The sequence below is a fragment of the Mastacembelus armatus genome, chromosome 6 (genome assembly GCF_900324485.2).
Source record: "Mastacembelus armatus chromosome 6, fMasArm1.2, whole genome shotgun sequence".
Lineage (NCBI taxonomy): Eukaryota > Metazoa > Chordata > Actinopteri > Synbranchiformes > Mastacembelidae > Mastacembelus > Mastacembelus armatus.
The window spans coordinates 13,347,441-13,368,211 of record NC_046638.1 but is presented as its reverse complement, the minus strand read 5'-3'; the positions used below and the strand labels follow the sequence as shown (position 1 = coordinate 13,368,211).

General features: G+C 39.4%; 1 protein-coding gene across 4 annotated transcripts in view; it reads left to right on the top strand.

The window, feature by feature from the left end:
- The first annotated feature begins 673 nt into the window (after window positions 1-673).
- Window positions 674-20,771, top strand: part of zc3h18 (zinc finger CCCH-type containing 18) — a 40,685-nt gene continuing 20,587 nt past the window's right edge. For 2 of the 4 annotated variants that reach the window (XM_026310817.1, XM_026310813.1), the window contains exons 1-10: window positions 674-1,195; window positions 1,819-2,747; window positions 6,192-6,276; window positions 7,567-7,715; window positions 7,971-8,066; window positions 8,613-8,755; window positions 8,935-8,964; window positions 9,638-9,752; window positions 10,011-10,282; window positions 20,060-20,242. In XM_026310817.1, the coding sequence (XP_026166602.1) occupies window positions 1,830-2,747; window positions 6,192-6,276; window positions 7,567-7,715; window positions 7,971-8,066; window positions 8,613-8,755; window positions 8,935-8,964; window positions 9,638-9,752; window positions 10,011-10,282; window positions 20,060-20,242 (1,991 nt within the window). In that variant the 5' untranslated portion in view covers window positions 674-1,195; window positions 1,819-1,829. Of the gene's footprint in view, window positions 1,196-1,282; window positions 1,458-1,818; window positions 2,748-6,191; window positions 6,277-7,566; window positions 7,716-7,970; window positions 8,067-8,612; window positions 8,756-8,934; window positions 8,965-9,637; window positions 9,753-10,010; window positions 10,283-20,059; window positions 20,243-20,771 lie in introns of those variants that run through there. The other 2 variants (XM_026310814.1, XM_026310816.2) reach the window with 2 other exon arrangements.

Genomic DNA, 20,771 nt, shown 5'->3' with positions numbered 1-20,771 from the left:
AACAGTAGCTCTGTTCCTGTTCAAGGCTTTAATAAAGCAAGAGTTGAAATATAACGAGTCGTCTGTTGGCTGTATGTGCAGGGGCATTACAGTATCAATCTCAGAGCAATTCTTAGCATGGAAAAGACAAAAACTCTTGTCTCAATGAGCATGTGGGGCTGACCTCGTTGCTAGGTATGACGCATACTTTTGAAGACTGGTTGCCAAAAGAAAAAAAAAGCTTTTACTTTTTTTACTTGTATATTTTACAAGCATTTTTATTCCATTTAAAAGTAACCAGACAAAAGTGGCCAAGGTGTTTGTTCTCCTTTTCTAAGCCTCTTATCTTTACTAGGATCTACACTTAAATTTTCAGGGAAATCGTTGGAAAATGCCCACAACTGTAAAGAAAAAAAAACTTATTTTAAAGTATATAACAATCATAATGTGATATAATATAATGTAATAGCTAACACAGTTTGTACTACAAATATTATTTCAATTTTTGTGTTGTTTCTGATCCTGACATTTGCTCAAGTGTGCCACTGACACTTTAAGGCAAATCAGATTTTGCTATCACCGTTGTTAAACGTTGTGTCTGACCCACATGCTGATCTCAGACCTGATCTCAGACCTGTCCTCAGTCCCCCCGCCCTCCCCTCCCTTCAATTTGTCCCATGTTGATGACGTGAGATAATGGCCGCTCGCGCTGTGTAGTGCTCGGTGTTATATTTTCTTCACTACAGCGGCTACATTAAATCGTATTATATTTATTGTAGACTTTAAAAAAACAGTTTTAGCGGGTGAGTGCAGTTGTTAACGCAGCAGTTTCGTTTTAAACAGCTCTGGGTCGACAAGGTGAATGAAAATATGTTGTTATCCCCGTTTAGCTTTTTAGCTTATCTTCGAGAGAGGCTGCATTGTTAATTGAAAGTCTATTCTGCTAACGTACACAATAAGCTCACTGCTAGAGCGACCGTGTCTGACTAGTTACCACCTTTACTTACCCGGTTTGTGTGTTTATAATAGACACGGAAGGTTTCTGTGAGGGCACTGTGCTCGCTGGTTAGTCCGGCAATTCGCATTGCCAAGTTGTGGGCCTTGTTGGCAGCTAGCGGAACCCAGCTATTAGAGCTGTAACCAGTCGCATTTCGATGCAGGTGAACTTATGTAATATTTACGAACTTGGACGTGCTGTCTGATTGCGTACACTCAAGTAGGTAAACTATAAAACTCTCACGAGACATTTGATGTATGTGAAGTTTTTAGCTTAGTCGCTATAGCTAACTTGTTATAGCTAAAGTTTCTCTTTGCTGTTGGATTAGCCGCGCCGGAAGCTAATAAAGCAAATCCTGCTGTCGATTGTAAACATTTTGATAAGTAATGTTACAGTTATAAAGTGTTTTTAAACTTGAAGAAGTTCTAGTCTACTTTATTTCGATAGCCGGTCTGTTACCAAGCTAACCAAATTTACCCAGGTAAAGTCCAAATTGCCTAAAAACAAACATTGTTTGTTGTCATACATTCTGCGTCTTCCTGAGTCCAAAATTACAATCTCTGTTTGAATGTGCTAAAATATACATTTATTTCAATATTGCTATATTTATTTTTTAATAGACAGTTTTGTTCGGTAGTTAAGATTTTAAAATCCTCTTCTACCTGGCACGTAACCTGCCTGGTAAGTTATACATGATGACTTTGGCATAGTCATTTAATAATATAGAAAATTTGGACTTTACTATCAGAATGTGTACTTAGCATGTTACATGATGACTCTTTCTTGTGTAGTAACTGGTTATCTATTTTTTTTTTTTTTTTTTTTTTTTTTTTTGTTGACAGAATATTTTCTAATGGATACTCCTGAAAGCCCTACACAGTCCCCTCAGTCTCCTGAGGAGGAGGAGAAGGGCCTTTCTGACAGTGAGCTGCTGGATTCTCCTGATGAAGGGGAGGATAGGGTCAACTCAGGCAGTGAGGTAGTCCATGAAGAGAATGATGGGAGGCTCGTTGAGGACTACAAAATGTTTGACACTGTGGAAAGCCTAGGAAGACATTCAGAATTAGATGATGATGAGGTGGTTCCCGAATTTGTCTCTGACCCAGAGGATGAGGAGCCCGTTGGAGATACAGGAGGAATTGAACAAGAGGATGAAACTATTATGCTGATGGAAGGGGATGAAGAATGTCCTCAGGGGAGCCAGCTGAATGGAGAGGAGGAAGAGGATAGAGATATTGACACCCCACAATCTCCAGACTCAGAGCTGGAACAAGTAAAGAGCTTTAATGCTGAAGATGATGCAGAAGATGAGGAGGAATGCTACAGTTACTATAGAAAGGATGCCTCAGCAGAGCCAGAAAAAGCTGAAGTTGATGAGGAGGAAGAAGAGGACCATGAAAGGATGAGAGCCCAGGAAGAGGAGAGGAGGAGACCTGCCATGGTGAGGGAGATAGATGATGACTCTGCATCTGTTTCTCGGGAGCTGGATGAACACGAATTAGATTATGATGAAGAGGTTCCAGAGGAGCCCAGCATCCCTGCACATGAGGAGGAGGAAGATGAGGATGATGCAAAAGTGGAGGGAGAAGAGGAGGAGAATGAGGACAAGAGTAGTAAGAAGGAAAAGAAACCAATCATGCCACCATCTCCTAAAGACAATGAATCCAAGAAGACAGAAAACTCCAAAGGGCCTGAGAGAGTTCGCAGGGATTCCTTCAGAGACAAGGCAAAGGATGAGGATGATGGAGAAATTGACGAAGGAGAGATTGATGTAAGTGATCATAGTTTGGTTGGTGGTTTGGCTAGCGTGAGTTGACAGACAGGGTTCTGGTAAATGGGGAAAAACACCTTGGCTAGAGGGTTGGGATTTTTCCAATTTATAATAGTTTTTTATTGTGGTTGTGGTTTATTCATAAATACAGAAATTTGCAAAATGGGAGTTCTGGACAGTTGTAGTGCAATCATGGCTGGACAAGAAACATGTCCTAAGCCAGTTGAGAGAATAGGTATTGGGCCAGTGTGGACATATTTAAATTAAGCGGCATCAACTACAGTGCATTCAGAAAGTATTCAGAACCCCTTAACTGTTTTTCAATTTTTTTATGTTGCAGCCTGATAAAATTGTTTAAATTCACTTTTTTCTCATTAATCCACACTCCATACCACATAATGACAAAGTGAAAACAGAATTTTAGGAACGTCTGTAAATTTACTAAAAACAAAAAACCTGAAATATCACATTTACATAAGTATTCATACCCTTCACTCAGTACTTAGTTGAAGAACCTGGCAGTAGTTACAGCCTCAAGCCTTTTTGGGTGTGATGCAACAAGCTTTGCACACCTGGACTGGGGGATTTTCTGCCAATCCTCTCAAGCTTGGTCAGGTTGGATGGGGACTCTCGGTGGACAGCCATTTTCAGGTCTCTCCAGAGATGTTTCACAGGGTGTAAGTCAGGGCTCTGGCTGGACCACTCTAGGACAGTCACAGAGTTTCCCTAACCCACTCCTGTGTTATCTTGGTTGTGTACTTGGGGTCGTTGTCATGTTAGAAGGTGAACCTTCGGCCCAGTCTGAGGTCCTGAGCACTGGGAAACAGGTTTTCATTCAGGATATCTCTGTACTTTGCTCCATTCAGCTTTCCCTCAACCCTGACCAGTCTCCCAGTCCCTGTTGCTGAAAAACACGTCTACAGCTTGATGCTGTCACCACCATGCTTCACTGCTGGGATGGTATTGGGCAGCTGATGAGAGGTGCCTGGTTTTCTCTAGACATAATGTTTGGAATTGGGGCCAAACAGTTCAATCTTGGTTTTGTCAGACCAGAGAATCTTGTTCCTCACAATCTGAGAGTCATTCAGGTGCTTTTTTTTCACAAACTCCAAGCGCCTTTCATGTGTTTTGCACTGAGGAGAGACTTCTGTCTAGCCACTCGGCCATAAAGCCCAGATTGGTGGAGGACTGCAGTGGTGATTGTCCTGGAATTCTGTCCCATTTGTACACAGGCTCTCTGGAGCTCAGTCAGAGTGACCATTATCCACCATCTTGGTCACCTCTCTTACTAAGGCCCCTTTCCCATGATTGCTCAGTTTGGCTGGACGACTACCTCTTGAAAGAGTCCTGGTTGTGCCAAAGATCTTCCATTTGAGTATTATAGAGGTCGCTTTGCTCCTGGGAACCTTTGGTGAAACAAAACTTTTTTTGTAGCCTTCCCCAGCTCTGTGCCTATTAACAATCCTGTCTCTGAGCTCTGCAGGCAGTTCCTTTGACCTCATGGCTTGGTTTTTGCTCTGATGTGCATTGCCAGCTGTGAGGCCTTCTATAGAGAGGTGTGTGCCTTTCCAAATCATGTCCAATCAATTTAATTTACCACAGGTGGACCCCAGTCAAGGTGTAGAAACATCTCAGCAAAGATCATTTATGTGTAATTGGGCCTTGAACACATGAACACAAAGGTAACAAAACTGCAGAAGCTAGGCAACAGTCATGTCTCTCTGTCACTCCTCAATAAGTTTGTGCACCAAGTAGCTCTAGCTGCAGTGTCCAAAATTCCTGTATCTAGAGATATTGCCAAATGTTCTGTTACACATTAAGCTACAATATTTAACTTTTTTTTTACTGATACTATGCTCCAAAATGTATTCTAATTAGGGCTAGCAATTAATTTTTTTTACATGGTAGCACATCAAAAGCATCAAACAAAATTTAAGAAAACATAATAATTAAAATATACAGTACTATGTAGAAGTTTTAGGCACTTTAGATGTTCAGATTATTTTTAGATTCTTAGATTCACACACCACCATCAGGTGTCTGATTGATCTGAAACTGATTGATTGTTCATTGTGCAGCCCATTGTGCAGTAAATCAAGTCCATAAAGAAGCCACTAGAGTTCATGAAAAACTATTTTCAGAGGCAAGAAGAACCAGGAGTCCTGTAGCAGATGGTCTGACCCCCAAAAAACCCTAAAAGCCCACAAAGCCCTCAGCAGTGTGAGTCAGTCTGGGATCACATGAAGAGACAGAAGACTCTGGAATAGTCTGAACCTACAGAAGACCTGCAGTGGCTTCTCGAGGTGCTTCAAAGTACCAGGAGAAACTGTGTGCAGGTCAAACCAAAGACAACTCCTGGTCGTGTAAGGGCAAAGTGGAGTGCTTCAAATACTGATTAGATTTAGGTTTTGTTCCATGCACTGCATTTGGTATGAAGTTAATATATAAATGAAAACACAGTTAATGTAATTTATATGAAAAGTATCCCGTGGGTATTTTTAAGTGCCTAAAACTTTTGCACAGTACTGTATATTTAACATATTTAATTTATTGGAAATATTGTAACTGCTTATTCTGGCTTCTCATTTGCCAGCCTGAAAAGTCCTACCCATATCAGCTTCAACCTTTTTAAGCAACCCTCATCCTTCTAACCAGTCAGAGAGGGGCAAAGTGAGGTGGCTATCATAGAGCTGACACAGAGACACATAAACACACACTCACATTCACCACTATGGGCAATTTACAGTCACCAATAAGCCTAACCCCTGCCTGCATGTGTTTGGACTGTGAGAGGAAGTTGCAGTATCCAGAGAAAACCCACACAGGCATAGGGCGAGCATGCAAACTCCACACAGAAAGTCCCCAGGTTTGAGCAGGAGTTGAACCTGGAACCTTCTTGCCTTGAGGCAACAGTGCCAACTGCTGTATGATCGTGCTCCCTGATTTCCAGAACTTGCTTATCGTAACATAAACATTTTTACAGATAAAAGCAGTACACAGTGGGAGAGTGTCGGAGTGAGATGCAGCCTAAGATCGGGAGAAAATCTGGTTGATTTCATTGAGGATCAGTGTTTCCTTTGTAGAGACACATCAGAGCTCACGCCATGATTTTTTTTACAAGAGAGCTGCAGGAAAAAAAGTCAGAGTAATGTCTGTTCCATGTTCCTCGGACAATTGTGTTCTTATATACACAAGTGAGCCTGGTGCCTTGCCTGGCAGAGCTGCACTAATGTTTTGATCAGTAACTAAAAAAAATGTCTTTTACAGAAACTATTTTTACTGGTTCACTGCATTTTGTGGTGTATGCAATCCCCATTGTTGGCCATGCAATTCCCTTAAGTCCAAAACAACAACAAAAAAAAACCTCAACTCTAAAAAGCTGCTCTAATAACTGGCTTATTTATAAGATGCTAAATATGTCATGATTTTCCGTGTGTGTGGCAGGATGATGACCTGGAAGAGGGGGAGGTAAAAGATCCCTCTGACAGGAAGATCAGACCACGTCCCATCTGCAGGTTCTTCATCAAAGGTAGGTGATAAAGAGCAGATCCTATGCTAGAACTTGACCAACATATCAGCATGGTTGTATTATTGGCTGATTCAGATAATCATATTAATGTAACTCCATGTAAAGCCATGTAAATAGAACTGTTAACTGTATAATTATACATGTATAACAATCTAACATTGTAATATGTTTTGTTTTTCTATTTAAAGAATGTTACTGTTTCAGCTCTTGTCATTTGACTTGGTCTACAGCAGAGGGAACCATTACACTTAATATACATTTCAGTTCATTTTTCCAATGTCTTTAGTAAAACACTTGATTTAAAAAAAAACCTCACACACTTAAAATATATACTCCAAATGACTGTAGTATCATTAATATATATAAATATATATATATATATATATATAGTTATTAGTATTGCAGTATTAGTACTACTAGTCCCAAGAACAAATGCTAAGGTTAATCAGCATTCTGTTTTTATCGGTCCTTATGTAAAGAATAAATAATTGCGTATAGCACCAACCTTGGTTTCTACAATGGTCCAATATAGTCCCACACAGGCTTGTACACTAGGCATTAGGCATGATGGGTAGATTACTTCATCTGCCCTCCTTTTTACCCTGACTCCCCGATCACTCTGGAACAGGGTAAACGTGGATTCGTAAATGTGGACTTGTCAGACCGCATAACCTTTTCCATTGCTCTGGAGTCTGAAACCTTTTTTCCCCCAATTAGCCTCACTGAAAAGTGGTTTTCTTAAGACTACATAGCTGTTTAGCCACAATCCCTTAAGTTCTTTTCACATTTGCATATGGATTATTTTTTTTAAACAATTTGATTTCACTAAATACTAAGGTGATCGCACATCATGAATTTTCATACAAGATGATAGTTCACCACTATCCATCCCAGTTTAATGTGTGGGACAGTTCTTAACCCAGATTTAGTAGTATCAGCTATCTTCAGTTGTCTTCTTTGCTTGATACTGGCCAATAATTCTGCAACGGTAAAATATTTTCATGATATGAGAAGCTACTTACTCTATCAGTTTGATTATATAACTTGTTGCTAGTTGAAATAAATGAATCACTGCAGTAATTATTCATTGGAAAGTTCTTACCTTTTTGCTTAGTGAAATCCAGGTGTTATTTATTTATTTATTTATTTATTTACTTGCTGGCCAGGCATACATGAAACTGTCTTTGTCTTATTGAAGTGTGACTTTTCCTTATATTGGGTAACTGGTCCTGTATTATGAGCTGCCTGCAAATGGTCTTAACTATTATGTTTACATTTTGTTTCCTCTAGGAAATTGTACTTGGGGTATGAACTGTAGATTCATCCATCCTGGAGTAAATGACAAAGGCAACTATTCACTCATCAGCAAGCCAGACCTCTTCTCACCTAATGGAGCGCCTCCTGGAGGACCGCACCCACTCATACCAAATAATCCTTGGGTATGTCTCTCCATTAATGTGAAGACTTGTGAAGATTTTGGAATTTTTGATAAAAGACTTACTTACTTACTTAGACTTACCTTTTAAGAAGCTGTGCACAGATGGCTTTGCTGTTGGTATAGTTCATACACTCTATATTGATCATGAAGATTAAAAACATGGAGTTGACTTCAACTGCTCGGACAGTATCACTGGGCTCTCTGTGAGTGAGTTTGAAGAGGCAGAATAACTTGTGAAATCATTTGTTTGTCTTAGGCTGGACCTGCAGTGGAGGAGCTCCCTCCACCCCCTCCTCCAGTGGAACCTCCTGTGGAGAGTGCCTGGGAGAGAGGTCTGAGGCATGCTAAAGAGGTAAACCCTTCCACTGCCTTTGAGCTTGTGTCAAATGTCATGCTATTATTTTGTGAGCCAAATGTGTACACTACGTAGCTAGTTTATTAGGTACACCTAGCTAAAATGAATGCAGTCTTAGTCCTACAACATACCCTCCTGTCACATCATTTTCAGTTTTTGTTCAAACTGTAGAGAAGTGTTGAGTCAAATGTTTGATCATTTTGAAAGATGGGTTGGATTCATCACATATTTTTCAGCCAAAATAAATCAAAATTTGTGTCTTCAGGTTATGTCTTCAGTCATTATTTCTTCATCACCAGTTTACCAAATTCTAATAGAAAATAACAATACACTGCTTCATTAGGTGCGACAGTGAGTGCAACATCCAGAGATGGTTAAAGATGTCTTACCTCTCTTCATGTCATGATAAAACAGATTTTTGCCATTGGCAGATTCTGTGCAGTATATTTAGTGCCCCTTTGCTGCCAGTTGGAGATATCATTCAGAGGTTTCTACTGTGTGTTGTTATATAGGTCATTCTGTATCTGTTTCTCTGTCCAATAGGTGCTAAAGAAGGCCACCATCCGTAAGGAACAGGAGCCAGACTTTGAGGAAAAGCGTTTCAATGTGACCATTGGAGAGGACGAGAGAGAATTTGACAAAGAGAACGATTTCTTCAGAGAGCGGAGCTACCGCATCATCAGAGAGTATGACCAGCTCACACTTGCATCAAGACACACAGTCTTGTATCTAAGACACACAGCAGTGATGTTGCAGCAAAACACAGTAAAAGTTTGCCACTAAGGGGTATACACAGATAGGCAATGTACCATAAATTAGGTGATTGATTTGTTTTCATTGATACTAAACTGTTTTCCATTTTCAGTGAAATTGACTTCAGGGATCCTATTTATGGGTAAGTGTAGACTAACTTATATATATAACTTATATATAATGAAACCAGGGCTGCACTGATTACTCGACTAAATCGATGAATTCGATTACAAAAAATCATCGAGGCAAATTCTTTGCTTCGAGTATTTGTTTAATTATGACTTGCGTTATTGGACCTGCTATGGAACCAGACAGGCTCATCCAGCGGAGCCGACACAAGGTAACGTCATTTTAAGGTAACATGTCGTTTACACAGTAGTATTATTGTTTAAAAATGCAAAAGTCAATTTTACCCGATTATTCGAGTAATCATTGAAATATTCAGTAGAATACTTAATTCCAAAAATGGTCGATCGGTGCAGCCCTAAATGAAACACAGCACTGTCAGTTTTCTTCCCCCTTCTCAAATCTGATTTTTCACTAGGCTGTACTGTCTAAACATGTTTATAATACTTGGTTTCTGAATTTGCCTAGCTGTAATTGCCATGTCATGGAAAATGCATGCAGAGATAGGAAGATATCACATTAGACACGCAGCCTGTGCATCCATGATTCTGTAAAATTGTCTTATGCTAGTTTGTGAAAACACTTTAGGATGAAGGCATATTAAGCAGTGAGAATTGTTTATTTTTCCATAGTGTATGTGTAAATAACCTACGTGTTGTGCATTTTCTTAAATATGTTTTCTTCTGCAGTGACCCATACGCTGATCCATACTATGATTATGAAATGGAGGCCCTCTGGCGAGGTGGCCAGTATGAAAACTTCAGAGTACAATACACAGAGGCTCCTCTTCCTTACCACTACAGTGTGAGTATCATTCACAATCTGGCAAAAGTTTCGCAAAAGTTTCTAAGTATAAAGTCTAAGCAGAGGGCAACACTACAATTAACTTTTTAATTTTATCTTACAAATGAAACACAAATGTATTTTGTAAGCCGTAGGATGTTAAATGGACCTGGGGCTTAGTGCCATAGACAATGGTGATGGACTTTTTTTTTTTCTGTGCACGCCATCACAAAAAATTTGGCAAAGCAGATTTATCTTTATGTATACCTCTCTTGGCAGGAACGTGAACGTGACCATGATCCTCGGGAGCGACACCGGGACCGAGAGAGGGAGAGAGACCATCGTGAGAGGGAGCGCCGGCAAAGGGAGAGAGAGAGGGAAAGAGAGCGGGAGCGTGAGAAGGAGAGGATGCGGCGAAAAGAAGAGTGGGAGAGGGACCGAATGAAGCGGGATGAGAAGGAAAGGCCCAGGGCACGCCCTCCTCGAGACATCAGGGAGAAAAAAGACGAGGACAAAGTGAAACCACGGTCTCCCCTTAGCCTGCCACCCAAGTAAGTGAAATTTCAATTGGCTTTAGGTAGTTTGTTGCAGAAATTATGACATCATGGCTTGATATAAGTGGAATTTTTTTTACATTTACATCAGTTATCTTACTACAGTGCTCCAGCAGGACATTTAATCAAATTTCAGTACATTATTTTTGTTTTGAATAGATAGTTTCATTGGAAATTCTAAACTGGAGAAATATGGGTGTAAAAAGTGATTCATAAATGTTGTAGCATATGAAGAAGTTTCACTGAACCAGGACTTATGTCATGCTCCATTAAAAGATTATTTTGCTGCTAATTAAATATTTCACAAGCAGGAGTTAGAGTAGCAAAAATAAGAAAGTTGCACAATAGGGAAGCTTTATTACAGTTCCACTTCCCTTCCTTACTATACTTCCTGTTGGCTGATGTTTGTGTAGTTGTTTATGAAATATAATTATAAAAATAATAATGCATTTTATTGTGTTTTTACAGTGCCTTTATAGACACTGTACTGTGTCCTTTAAGGTGAATAATGCAATCACAGTTACATTGAGTACGCAATTTTCAGTAGGTAAGTTTTGAGTCTGGATTTGTAGATAGGGAGAGAGTCAGTGTTTCTAATGTCTGGTGGGAGTGAGTTCCAGAGTTTGGGGGCAGAGTGGCTGAAAGGTTTTAAGGTTAATTGTCCAAAGAAAATTTCACTTTACCTGTGACCAGCACCACAAATTCTTGATGAAACTTGTCACAGTGTGATAACTAACTGGTGGATGTTTGTTTTTATTTGTTTTTCCTTCAAGCTTACAGTAAAAGTAGCAATGACAGGTTAATGAAATGAAGCCAGACTCTCCCAAAATTTTTAGGCATGTAGACCTTTCATTCTCATGACTGATGCTTTGTTTGCCTTTTGGCAAGTTTTAGATTTTCCTGTTTCTTTCAAGATCTGCCCTTCATTTCTAATACAGAAAAACATATATGACAACTGGCTTGAAAATTTTTTGACCTTTCTACATACAGTTTTCAGTTTCATTAGATTGTAATCTAAATTTGTGCTCCAGACACATCAATGTTTTTGTCGACAGCTGCCATATACTACAGTTGTGCTTAGGGACAAAACAAATACAAAACGTGACAGCACAAACATTATGGAAATGGACTGCAAATCCAAAAACCATAACAAATGTCAAAGCACAGACATAAAAGTATGGTGCAACAGCAAAATTTTGGTGAGTTCTTAGTTAAATCTATGAAAACTGTATTGAATTTTATTGCCCTCTTACTAAGGAAAAGTTGCCTGCATGTTGGAATATCTTAGTAAATTTTTCATCTGTACACAACCACAGGTCAAGATGTTGGACTGTAGACTTTCAGATTTAATTCCAGGGGTTTCAAAAACTTAATATTCCATTAACCATTTAGGAATATAAAGCCATTTTATACAGTGAATTCATAAAGTTCTTAGAACCTTCACTTTTTTCAGATTTCGTATGTTGCAGCCTGATACTACAATCTTCTAAAATCATTTTTTTCCTCATTAATCTATTTTCAGTGCCACATAATGACACAGTGAAAACAGAATTTTAGGAATGTCTGTAAATGTATTAAAAAGAAAAATCTGAAACATCACATTTACATAATTATTCAGACCCTTTACTCAGTACTTGGTTGAAGCACCTTTGGCAGCAGTTACAGCCTTGAATCTTTTTGCATATGACGCAATAAGCTTTGCACACCTGGATTGGAGGATTTTCTGCCATCCTTTGTTGCAAATCCTCTCAAGGTCAGTCTGGTTGGATGGGGGCTGTTGGTGGACAGACATTTTCAGGTCTCTCCAGAGATGTTCGATTCCTGTTTTCAGAGACTCAAATGGACGAAGTAACAAAAAAAAATATAAAATTGTTCATTTAAAATACCGTATTTTCCAGGCTATAAGTCACATCGGAGTATAAATCGCTTTTAGCAAAACTGATGAACAGAAAAAAACACATATAAGTTGCTTCAGTGCATAAGTCGCATTTCTAATTATACTAATTATAGTCTAAATTAGCCTCTGAAGAATGTAGGCTAGACATAACAAGCAGAAGTGCATTGTGAAATTCATTCATCCATGTTGGGTAACTTTAAACACCTGCACCAACATTGGGGTGGGGGAGATGAAACAGCATCTCCTTTTCCTCTCTCAGGTTGCCCGAATGCTGACACTCAGTCAGGAGTCTCAGGACAAGCCAGAGGAGTAAAAAGTGTGACTTATAGTCTGGAAAATACCATACTTGGATGCAGTCAGTGACTGCCTGTAGTCTAGGAGCTATGGACATGGAGTTTTTTCCCTTTAGAGGCTTTCCCAGGCCTTTACAGCAGCTGCCTTCAGTTGCTGCTTATTTGTAGGCCTGTCATAAAAGACATAGAAATTAATAATTAACTCTGCCGTGTACTGTCAAAATAAATGTTTGTGGTTTGAGAGGCAAGATGACATATTTTTTGTTGCACCATGCAACACTGTGTTTCAGTATGAGCTAATCTGGTCACATTTTAACAGTTTCTGATCGATAACAAGGGGTGTCACATATTTCATGTATTTGCCTTCATTCATGGTCTCTAGTTTTGAAACTGTGGAACTTCACTATGCTTTTCTTCTCAGCCTTCAGGGCACTAACAATGAAAATGATGTTCCCTCCTTTGTCAACAAATGGGAGCCAACACCCATGTTTTTGCTATTACGTTAAATGGTGAATGAAGTGGCATAAAACTCTTAGGCAGTTTTACCTGTCAGAGGCGAATGGAAAATGCTTGCTTTTTTCCACCTCCCATTGATCTTCAGTTTGTTTTTTTATACACACACTCACACTCACACACACACACACACTGCCTAACAACACAAGAGCAGCTGATCTGAGATTGAAGACCATGCTTGGTCACAAGATAAATTTCACCACTAAGGAGCAATATCCTGCATGGAGAAGGAGGTTAGAGGCAAAAATTAGGAAAACACAGAGAGATGAAAGGACTGGGTAAGAAGTACAACAAGCTGTCCATACCTGAGGATGCCCTGGAGACTGCAAGCAACGACTCATAGCCCTGGCTACACTCCTGAAGAGGTACACCAGACAAATAATGGCAAGGAGAATAAATAGGGTGTTCACCACCAAACCATCCAAAATGTACTCTGTCAGTGTAATGACATGAGAGCAGACCCACCAAGGCTGGAAAATCCTGCAGGCAAATGGAAACCAAGTAGTAGTCTCAAGGAAATTAATTCAATTCAGCATATATTCGCTGTAACTTAGTCTTATCACTCAGTGATAGATATCTATCAGCGTTGCGATGACAAGAAGTTGGGGTCAAACCTTATCAAAGGATTAACACAACATAGTTGGCAATATTGTTCATGTTGTTTCTAACCAAACAGTGATGTTAGTTACATGCAAACTTCAGCATCTGCTTGTATAATCAACAAAGCCTCCTCGCGCTACAATAGTTATTACTTTTACACAAACCTCCTCCAGCCAATTCATCAAATTGCAAACATTGTATACCTATTGTTGTACTACTTGGGCTTTATGGTTTTATTTGATCCACCTCCTTATTTTTTAAAATATTTAATAGTGTGTAAATATTTAAGAGCTGAAAAAAGATCATGTGTTATGATTCTATTTTTAGCTTTATGACTCGTGCTCTGACAAAGGCATTTGTTTGCTCTTGCATCACCGCCTGTGGAATTTTTCATACACACTGAAGGATGGACACTCATTTATTATGGTTGATTAGGCCATCATGTCATTCCAAATATGCACCCCAGTGTCAGATTTGACGGTACAAAACAAGGTTTTGTTATTGTCTAAAGGCAGTGCCTATTGCAAAACATACCAGTCACACCAGTTGAGCCTTAAATTTCATTAAGCAGCAGCTGATAGAGGGCTCCTTCAAGCATAGAGCATAACTAGCATTTTCTTTAACTGGGAATATCCGCTAATCATAATAATTTCCTCCAGCAAATATTTAGATACATGGTTACCCATCAGCTCTTGTTGTGTTCAAAACTAAATATTGGTCTCTAACAATAAGTGTCTCTACATAACATGGGAAAATCCCATACTTGTTGATGGTGTCATAGTGCAGCTGGGCAGGTAGTACTAGTAAAATCATTTATTACATCCATGAAATTAATTAACAATGAGGAACTTGTTTTGTTCATGCAAGTGCTTCTACAAGGGCTAAGTAGTAGGTGTCCATACACAGGTCGAGTGGTTACTTAGTGCAGTATTGATAAAAACAGCAAAATACAAACATAGCTTATTAAAGCAGTTTAGGCAGATATCAGTCTAGCAATATTTCGGTCATAATTCTTCTATAAGTATTTGTAAATGATTACATTGTAACTTATGACAGCGGTTTTTGCAACTGGATGTAGGAAGTTAGCACAGTAATATTTTTAGCATTTTTTTGCATGTTACTTAATCACTTTCGCGGTTCACTTTCGCACTGCTTTCGGGTGGCTGCAGGGTTTTAATGAACTCAAGGAGATTTTCACATGTCAATGTCAAGGGTAAATATATGCATTGTATATTTAACTGCATTTTACTTGTATAGCTATATTGATTGAGTACTTTTGAGTACAGCACATTTTGGGAGAAGGTTCACTTCAGAATTGATACCTTAAAACAAACTACAGACCACTGTCTCCAAGAACTTTCTTCGAGTCCGCGCAGACTTGCTTGGGATGCAGTAATGCAATTTGTCCAGCAGGCACAGTTGGTTCAACACCAGAAAGGCAAAGAGAGACAGAGCAAGAAGTTTGACATCCTCCTCTTTCGCAGGGAGGCAGGAAAAGAAGTCACTGGGAAGAAAAATGAAAATGGGTCAACCACAAAGATCACAAAGGACAAATGTGTAAGGAACCTTTCAGAGAGGGAACTCTCCCAAGCAGAGAGAGATGTCCCAGCCAAAGGACTTAACTTTGTGGTCACGCCCAAACATATTCCTGTTGTGGACTTCATTAAAGCCACAGAATCTGCCATTCGCAACAATTGCTTATCTAATACAGAAGCAGAGGAACTCCGGTTAAAAGTCACTGCAGCAGTCTCGTAAGCCACCACCATCCAACTTCACTACCCAGGAGAGTAAGGCCCTGTCATCCCTGTCCAAGGACGAGACTATTATCATCCTGCCTGCAGACAAAGGGAGATGCACAATGGTCTTAAAAACAGCAGACTATCATGGAAAAGTAACTTCTGTCTTGGAAGACCAACAGACCTACAAAAGTTAAGAAGGGACCTCACCAGCACAAGTTATTGTTGTGCTATTAGGAAAAGGTGATTGACTGTTTAAAACACCTGAGAAAGGACAATGCCATTGACAGGGCCTCCTACTACAGGCTGTATCCAGGGGGGACAACCCCGTCTGTATGGGCTCCCTAAGAAACACAAGGAAGGAGCCTCCCTCAGGCCCGTCGTCAGCAGTATAAACTCAGTGACATCTAACATTGCCAAACACCTTGCCACTATCTTATCTCACACAGACCACCACATCTGGAAGTGAGCGTAATTTGCCTCCAAAGTCAGACACCTAAAACTATATACCTATTGTGTCCTTTGACGTTACATCCCTCTTCACCAGCACCCCCACCACTAATGCTTTAACATCTGTTACAGAATAAAAGAGGACAGTACCCTCTCTGCCAGAAGCAGCCTCAACCCAGATCAAATTTGCCTGCTATTGGACCTTTGTCTGAACAACACATACATGGTCATTTTCCATTTCAATTGAGTACCACCTCAATGTGGTTGGGGCCATCATAGGATGGTGGCATAGAATTGCTGTGATGCCACCAAGCACAGAAACGTCTACACCTCCTCATAGGCCCACGGCGTTGTTTTGTGAGTAGCGTTGGCAATTTATCTCACTATAAAAATGGAAAAACAAGCTGTCGCTATTGTTGGTTTTTAAAAACGGTGGGTTTAATCCTTGCCGGATGCGGTCGGACATTGTGCTTGTGCACTATTTCAGTCAAGCTTAAAGGTTCCGTTTTACTCCTAAGTGACATAAAGACAAAATGTTAATTTTTATTTAAATATTTATTTTCTTTTAAAAATTTGAACGTGGCAAACATAGTACATTATACAATTGTATTTCAAAATTTTAAATCTGCAACTAAAATATTAAAGCGGTCACAGTTTGCAGAACAGAAGCAACATTCTTTGATCATTTCCAAATAAATTAGGTCTGTTGTGCAACAAGTGTCACTCTTGTTTTAAGGGACCACCAACTTTTCCCTGGGTCTGGCAATGTAAAGTTAAGCATTTTACATGCTCTAGAGGATGGCAATGCTTTAGGGTGTAAAAAGGTTAGGTTAGTCATTTTTGGTGGAACATTCGTATATTCTTGTCAAATATACATCTATATTTTGCGATGCAAGCTACTCTGCTTCTTGTTGGACTTTAAATATCAAAAATATCTCCAAACTACTAAAATCCTCAGAGCATTGCTCTAGACCATAGGTCACTAACAGGCGGACCGCGGTCCGGGTGCGGACCCAGAAGCTGCCCCATACGGACCCGGACCTACAGCCAAAACAGAAGATTGAGAAATTGTCGAGTGAGACGGGGAAAGGGAGAGAACTTAGTTAATGAGAGAACATTATACATATCTACAGCCATGCATATATGTTCAGTTGTATGTTACATGACAATAAATACTGTCAGAAAGTTTTTGAATTTTACTGAATTCGTTTGATTTGACAGTCAGGTATTGATTACATGCAGATGTTGATAAAACTACTAGACTACTTAAATACATATCAAACTAACTAGTTAGACATTATGATCTTCCGGACCTTTGCTTCAATAAATTTTCTCTAACTGGACCTCTTTAAATTTTAGTTGAATACCCCTGCTCTAGACAATGCTCTCATCTTTTGAGCCCTGGGCTGTGTCCGTTTGGATGTTTTCATTGTTAACTCCTGACGTACTGGCTAACACAGCAACAGCAGCTCAAATATTAGCATGTGAGCTGCATCAACCCAACACATGACAGCTTATACCTGGCTTCACTATGGCCTGTTCTTTGTTGGCTGAGTTTACGGATGATTGGCTTACTGTATAGAATCTGCCGTCGGTTGTACCATCTAGGAGGAAACTTCCCATCTGTTTTTCTACACTCGCCACCAGCCTTCCCTACAAGGAATAAATGCTTACGATTGGGACATAAAGTCCGACACCATGGCTGAGCTCATCAGCACTGCTCCCCAGCCTCTGCTGTTTCCCAGCCAGTTTTGCCACTTTGGCCAACCCCTGTGAGCTGTGATGTGCTGGCTTGTACTGCCACCGCAGAGCCCTTCAAAGACTTTCTACCAAGCAATCTCACCATCTGTGACAGTAATGGTCAACCTGTGATTGGAGACTCTATTATCAGGTTGGTCAAACTTCCTTGTTGCTTAACATATTGTTTTTCTGGTTTTAAAGTCCACAACATCATTGAGCAAATACCTGTTATTCTATACCAACACTAATGATGTGATGTGTAGAAAGTCTATCGAACTCCAGTGTGGTTTTGAATCTTTATTTTTAACTGTTGAAACTCTTGGGGAAATCTGTATTTTGTCTGGTCCTAACATGCCTGCCATTTAGAATCACCAGCTCACTGGTAGGCAACTAAGAAATAGCTATGTAATGGCTATTGGAATTGCTACAACTAGTTATTTTATTGAACATCTGTGTGATGATAAAAATCCTACCAATTCCTGGAAAACTGTTAAGAGGCTGAATGGTGGTTTTATGTCATCTTTACCCAATAATCTCTCAATTGACACTGTTCTCATTTCAGATAAGGAAAAAATATGTGGTGCTTTTAATACACATTTTATCTTATCTAGTGATATTTTTAATTAAAAATTTAATTATAATTTTAAAATGTTTTTAAAAAAATAAAAAAAAAAAAAAAAAAGTTTAACCAAGTCCATTCAGTAATAGGAATGATTATTCAAGTGTTAATTTTTCCCTAAGGCAACTATCTGTCCAGGAAGTTTTTCTTTGCTCTCAATTAATTAAAAAAGAGCCACAGGAGCAGATCAATTAGATCCTAAGCTTTTATAAATCACTGCTTCTATTATTGCATTTGCTGTGACACATATTTTTCATTTGACTCTTGTGTAATAAATTACCATTTTATCTTACATCACTTTTAAACTAACATAACTGAATATACAGTACTCAGTTGCAGAATCACTTTACAGTTTCTTACATGAACACAAAACTTGGGAACACAGCCTTTTCATATTATGAACCCTACAAAGGGGATAAACCACAAAACATGCTCAAACTATCTCAATTTCCATCCGTAGAACTTTTTAAACCACTTTTAGATGCTGTCTTAGTTGACCAATGTACTTGTTATAATGGGTCATTTTAATGTTTTATTTCGTTTTATTCTTATTGTCTTGTAATTTGTGTGAATTTTATTTATTTAAATACAATGTTCTCTCGGTGGTTCATTATCTGATTGTTCTCCTGTGTTGTCTCATTTTAATTTTTGCCTATGTACTTTTTAACTTCTTTTATTTCTGTAAAACACTTTGAATTACTGTGTATGAATTGTGCTATATAAATAAACTTGCCTTGCCTTGCCTTACAGGGCACCATTGCAAAAGAGAGCTAGACTTTCAACTGGCTTTCCCTGTCTAAATAAAGGTTATATTATGTATGTGTTAAACTTGTGCCTTCCTGCCCCTGTCTTGTATTTCTGCTGCGTGATTGACTGGAAGACCTGTCCATATCAAATAAAAAATAGCCAAGTCATATCATCAAGATCAATCTTAATCCTTTCGCCATGCAACATAAAATTCGATATTTGGCACAGCCCTAGTAGTATATGATTAAAGACCAAACTCATAGGCAGTTACTGTAAGAAAGTGTTAAGTTATTTGTAGTGAGCTGTAGTCAAGTGAGGTCAAACAGATGCAGTGATTCAGTCAATCTCTTCACATCGACATATCAGCTGGTGTTCTTGTGTTGTTTTTTTGTCGTTATTCTTGAATTTATTCCGAGACGACTTGTTACTCCTCTTTTATTTTCATGTTATTCTTTCTGTGTTTTAATAAATTAGATGGAACCTCAGTTAAGGAGACATTAGGTCATTTCAGTAGAAAGGGTATTTGTATCATTCATCATCACAGGTCAGTTTCAGTGCAGCCTATTTGTGAGTCATACATAACACACAGTAACACATCCTACTTTATAACTGAAGTGGAAAAAAAATCAGTATCTGCCAACGTCTCCAGCTGTTGTATGAAAATGCCTGTATCACAGGCATGAAACTAGTACAGCAGTATAACTGAAGAGAAAAGGCATGTTACACATTAAGCAGCAATAAGGCTGCCAGGTTTCAATCATGCAGTTTAGTCTGCAGGTAAGAGTATGTATTATTTTTTCATTTGTGAACATGTCAGATTTTTAGTATTTGTTCAGTAATCCAAACAGTTAATCCTCACATTAGGAATTTTAAAAAAATTATTGCCTAATTGCTCCACTGATAATTCCCTCCATACATCAATGGATTTTTTTTTGACATGAAAAAGAATATTTTAAGAACATCTAACACACTCACTTTTACATGTAAGTTTGTTTTTAAAATGTTTTTTTTTTTAATGGATTTAGAGTTTATAATGTATTGCTTGTGCAAAGAGTTCTGCTCAATTTGGTCTACATCTTAGACAGCTTAGATATATCTAATTAATCCCAAGTGAGTCAATATGAGAATAATAGTTTTTTTTACTCTGCCACTTGTCTAATCAACCATTAATTTTTTCAGCAGGCCAATAGAGCCTCCCTCAAAAAAGGAGATTGTTCCACTAATGAGGCGGCCTGATGAGTGGAAGGATCCTTGGCGTCGGTCCAAATCCCCTAGGAGACGCCCTGGGCTAGGCTCCCCTCCTCGAGGGCGCCGGCGACATCGGCCCTCAGGTTCCTCCATCTCTCTCTCCAACTCTTCCAGGTAAGAACTCTTTCCTTCTTCCATCATCCATCCATCTTCTTCTGCTTATCCAGGGCTGGGTTGTGGGGGCAGTAGCATAAGCAGGGATGCCCAGACCTTTTCCTGGACACTTCCTCCAGCTCATCTGGGAGGACACCTAGGCGTTCCCAGGCCAGCCGAGTGACATAGACCCTCGAGTGTGTCCTGGGTCTTCCCCAGGGTCTCCTCCTGGTGGGACATGCCCAGAACACCTCCCCAGGGAGGTGCCCAGGGGGCATCCGGTACAGATGCCCAAGCCACCTCAGTTGGCTCCTCTCAATATGGAGGAATAGCAGCTCTACCCCGAGCTCCTCCCGGGTGACCAAGCTCTTTCTTCGCTACCCTGCAAAGGAAGCTCATTTCAGCCGCTTGTTCTTTCGGTCATGACCCAAAGTTCATGATCATAGGTGAGAGTTGGAATGTAGATTGACCGGTAAATAGAGAGCTTCTCCTTTTGGCTCAGCTCCTTCTTCACCACAATGGACGCTATACATCGACCACATTGCTACTG